Raw genomic sequence first — 5,000 nt, forward strand, 5'->3', positions numbered from 1 at the left:
CTCTCTCTCGCTCTCTCTCTCTCTCATTTCAGTACTATAATTATATACATTTTTGTCATGAATGCAAGTATGATAATTATGTATCTGTAAATGTTTACTGTGCATTAGAGTGAATTTGAATATCATGTATGTATTTCTATAACCTTTTCTTATCTTGTGAATATCTTGACTTCATTTCTCTTTGCCCTGAGGGCTGGACGTAACAACAATGGTTTTTTTAAAGCATGTCCATGCATATTCCACTTCCCTTCTTCTTCTCCTTCTTCTTCTGCGTTCACTCGTATGCACACGAGTGGGCGTTTACGTGTATGACCGTTTTTACCCCGCCATGAAGGCAGCCATACTCCGTTTTCGGGGGGGTGTATGCTGGGTATGTTCTTGTTTCCATAACCCACCGAACGCTGACATGGATTACAGGATCTTTAACGTGCGTATTTGATCTTCTGCTTGCATATACACACGAAGGGGGTTCAGGCACTAGCAGGTCTGCACATATGTTGACCTGGGAGATCGTAAAAATCTCCACCCTTTACCCACCAGGCGCCGTCACCGTGATTCGAACCCGGGACCCTCAGATTGACAGTCCAACGCTTTAACCACTCGGCTATTGCGCCCGTCATTCCACTTCCCTGATTACAAAGATATTGCATTCGTTCGTTCGTCCACCCACCCCTCCCGCAGGCGGTGGAGAACAGCTCGTTGCAGCACTCCCAGCAGACGTCTCTCAGGCTGAGGGTGATCGGCAGGAACAGCACGGAGCCCACCCTTCCCCCAGTGGTGCTGACCGGACCGTCCACCGCGGACTCCGCCTTCCGCACTGCCACCATCGTCCTGGGCGTCCTCTTCGCCATCCTCCTCCTCCTCCTCGTCGTCTTCGTCGTGTACTCCGTCGTCAACAACGACATCCGGTCAGGTAATGTCCTCTGTCTTCTTTTTTCTTTCTTCTTTTTTTCTTTCTCCTTTTTTTTTTTTTTTTTTTTTTTTTTTTGTGGGTCCTCCAACATTTTATGTTACCCCACACTCTTGGTTGTTGTTTTTTTTTTTTATCCACAGTGGGTCCTATATCTATCTTCCTACTTTTTTTTTCTTCTTTCCTTTTTTCTCTCTTTTTTTAAACACTATTTCATTGAATGCAATATACACCACAGTATGACAGGATTGTAATTTAGCGTAAAAATTCAGTACCAAAAAATGAATAAAAAGCAGTCTGTGGGTATACCTAATGATGGACATTTTTTTCCCGTCCTTGTTTCATGCGCCATGTGTGTGTGTGTGTGTGTGTGTGTGTGTGTGTGTGTGTGTGTGTGTGTGTGTGTGTGTGTGTGTGTGTGCGTGTGTGTGTGTGTGTGTGTGAAAGAAAAGCATACATTATTTCAATGTTCAACCACACCTAAGCGCGTATTCCTGATCAAAGAAGAATTAAAGCGCAGAAGAGGAATTTGATTTGTCTTTCTTGGAGATGCTAGTGGCCAAATTTACCTACGAAAACAAAATACATTAACGTACTTAAGGTGTGCCTCCTCAAAAAAAAAAAAATGATTCCAAATGACCCAGGTAACGTCCTGCCCAAAGCCATCTGCAAGCTGTCCTCGGACGACGAAGAGCTGGGGAGTAGTGTCGGGGGCGGCACCGCCTCCCGCAGCACCAGACGCAAAGCCCGGAAGAGCGTGGCCCTGTCCAAGTCCCCCGGCAGCGAAAGCCGCCTGGACTTCATGCGCGCCCTCTCCCGCCGCCGCCGCCCCTCCTCCCCGACGCTGAGGTCCTTCCACTCCACCGGAGGTGAAGACCCGGCCGAGGAGAAGCACCCCGACATGCAGAACCTGCCGGTGAGCAGGGAGATCGACTACGACAACGAACAGAACGGAGTGAATGAGGATGAGAACCTGCACGGCGACCTGCCCTACCCAGCCACCATCTCCACCATTTCGGATGCCGGGGTGCTGCCTTACGAGGACCAGCTGGGGCTGATGCACAGGGGGGAGGGGCTGCAGGGGGAGGAGGAGAGGATGGGCATGGCCAACCCCGTGTACGAGTCAGAGAGAGGGCATGGGTATAGTGTGGAGGTGGGCGTGTCCCCGAAGGATGACAACCCTGTCTACATCTGAAGGGACTGACTTACTCTTCTCCTTGCCTTGGTTTTGGGATGTGGGGGAGGGGATGGGTTGTGGGGGGTTTTGGCGTGGGGGGTGGGGATGTGGGAGATTGGGGCTTTAGGGGCCACTGCATTAGTCAGCGAGAGTTGTTTATGGGACAGCAGTTTAGGTCATTTCGCTTAATGGCTTCTAAAGTTTCTTTCTTTCTTTTTTTTGTACAAAAACGAGGATAATTATGATTAAAGTTTTGTTATCTTCTTCTTCTGCTGCTGCTGTTGCTGCCACTACTACTACTATTGTTAGTGTTATTAAAAGTTTTTGTATTGTTTTGTTTTTGTTTTAAGCAATGTCTTCCTTTCCAATGGAGCACAATTATAAACTGTTTCTTCTTGCTGCAGAATGTACATAATTAGGCGTTGTTTTTTTCTGGTTTATTATATTTGTTCACTATTCATTGTTGCTGCAAACTGTTTTGCTAATGGTGTTTTTCCTGTGTATGCCATTTGTTTTTCAACGCACTTCATTAAAATGATTGTTTATAGGCACGCTAATTATATCATATCTACTTAGAGAAAGTCGTTTGTCAGGTTGCTGGTTTTGTTTTTGGGGTTTGTTTGTTTGTTGTTTTTTTTCTTTTTCTTTTTTGTTTTTTTTCTTCTTTTTTTTCTTTTTGTTGTTGTTGTTGTTGTTGTTGTTTTTTAATGATGAATCTGAACATCTCAGAGACAAGAACTTTTTTTCTGTATTGGAAAGATACACATTGATTTGCGCAGTCAAGCCGATACAGAAATCTTAAAGTGCATCGTGTTTTATGTTTTACTTGTGAATATCTGCTTTCTTATACTTTACAGCATGTTCATTGTTAATAGATCATAATTCGTATCGATGTAAACGCATTGAATCATGTGTGTAGTGTTATCGATATGAAGAAATTGATATAAATAAATTGAATCATGTGCGTAGTACATTTCTTCTTTGTAAGAAAAAATGTTGAGGATTCTTGAAGGGAGGTAATTGGAAGAAAAACAACAAATGCGCAAAAGATGTACCTGTGACCGAAAAACTAATGTTTTTCCCTTCTGGCAGTAACGTTGCAAATAACATGAAATAGTTACAGTGTATGATAACATGAGACAGAGTGGGGTAGGGAAAAGAGAAAAGTAAAGGAGAATAAAGAAGAAGAAGAATGGGGAGGAGGAGGAGGAGGGGGGAAGAGGAAAAAGACCATAGTAGAACTTGTAGGGAACCCGCAAGCTGGTTTCCAACAGTGAAGGTGCTAAAGACTAGAGTCATTACGACAATAATATATTCAACGTCATGTACACATACATTTCCAGGGTGTTGCTCCTCGAACTGCCACACTCTTTCGGTATTTCAGGATGACCATATCTCACAGTCCTCTCTGGTGCCATGGTATGTTCTGAAAAAGACAGTCCATTCTGACGTTCGTCTACACGACATCAGCAACCAAAGCCGTCTTCCTCATTGGTTGCTGACACTGCGGAGATTCCACAGGCGCCTCTTACTTGGACTTCCATCATCGATATTGGTTTTTCTCATCGTTTTCATACATCGAAGTACTGAATGGTAGAAGAACTCGATAGCAAAACCAAACACAACTTTTGTCTTATAAGACTTTACAAAGTCAGTTCACGAGATAAATGTAATAATGCTGAACAGAGAGAATGCGTGTGAATGACTGGTGCGAAAGCGCTTTGATTTGTCTCTGCACAAGATCCAGCGCTATATAAATACCATTATTATTATTATTATTAAGAAAGAACCTGATTATAAATGGACGACATGTTTATACAATCCTCGTGGATAGCATGCAAAACTCCAATAGTCTACAAGGAACATGGATAATATACAGGGAACATGGATAGCCTATAAGTAACGTATATGGCCCACATGGAACGTGAATAGCCTATAAAGAACACGGATAGCCGACAAGGAACATGGATAACCTACAAGAAACACGAATAGCCTTCAAGGGACATGGGTAGCCTACAAGTAACGTGTACAGCCTTCAAGGAACATAGCCTACAAGGAACACGAATAGCCTACAAGGAACATTGATAACCTACAAGGAACGTGGATAGCCTACAAGGAACACGAGTAGCCTACAAGGAACATGGATAATCTACAAGGAACGTGGATAGCCTTCAAGGAACATGGATAACCTACAAGGAACGTGGATAGCCTTCAAGGAACATGGACAAAACACAAGGAACATACACTATTTGTGGATAGCCTACATGAAGAGCCAACATGGAACAAAGATTGCCTGCGAGGAGCACGGATGACCCCCTAAAGAGCATACAGTCCTAGCGGATAGCCTGCAAGTTCCTCTGACCCCAAATATAACTTCTCCAACCACGCAGCAGTCCAGAGTGAAGTGGCGGGGTGTATGGGGGGTTGGGGGAGGGAGAGGAAGGGGGAATAAGCACTTTCGGACTCTAAACAAACTCATCCTGAAGGAAACCATTTTTATCCTGTCATTTATCCTGTCCTAGACGCGAGTTGCTGGGCTTTTTTCAGATCCATCCTCGTTCGGCCCTGTAATGACTGTGTGCCAGTGATGCCCAGCGAAGACATGCATCAAGAACGTTATGACTGTCAACGTTGGTTTTGTTCCTCATCTCTGCACGGTGTTTTTTCTGGAAGCAACCCACGAAAAGTGTTCATGCTTGGGAGCGGTTCGGATTGCACATATATCCCTGTGTGAATCACGTACATTGGACTGGAAATGTGAACTGTGGACAACCCGACTTGAAGTTCATGGCGTAATGGTTCTGCTCTGGAAAAAGCGATAACTTTGACATGAAAACATGACTGTCCCATCACTTCTGTTTGGTTTGTGAATAAGTCATCTGCATAGATAGGGTTATACATGCTGCGCAAGCT

General features: G+C 44.2%; 1 protein-coding gene across 1 annotated transcript in view; it reads left to right on the plus strand.

The window, feature by feature from the left end:
* The window catches only part of LOC143281680 (uncharacterized), a 53,762-nt gene that overhangs the window by 47,884 nt on the left and 878 nt on the right, over nucleotides 1-5,000 (plus strand). Inside the window, exons 11-12 of the mRNA XM_076586930.1 lie at nucleotides 682-913; nucleotides 1,555-5,000. The exon at nucleotides 1,555-5,000 is cut by the window's right edge and continues 878 nt beyond it. Of these exons, the coding sequence (XP_076443045.1) occupies nucleotides 682-913; nucleotides 1,555-2,105 (783 nt within the window). The 3' untranslated portion in view covers nucleotides 2,106-5,000. The remainder of the gene's footprint in view (nucleotides 1-681; nucleotides 914-1,554) is intronic.

This window comes from Babylonia areolata, chromosome 1 (genome assembly GCF_041734735.1).
Source record: "Babylonia areolata isolate BAREFJ2019XMU chromosome 1, ASM4173473v1, whole genome shotgun sequence".
Taxonomy (NCBI): Eukaryota; Metazoa; Mollusca; class Gastropoda; order Neogastropoda; family Buccinidae; genus Babylonia; species Babylonia areolata.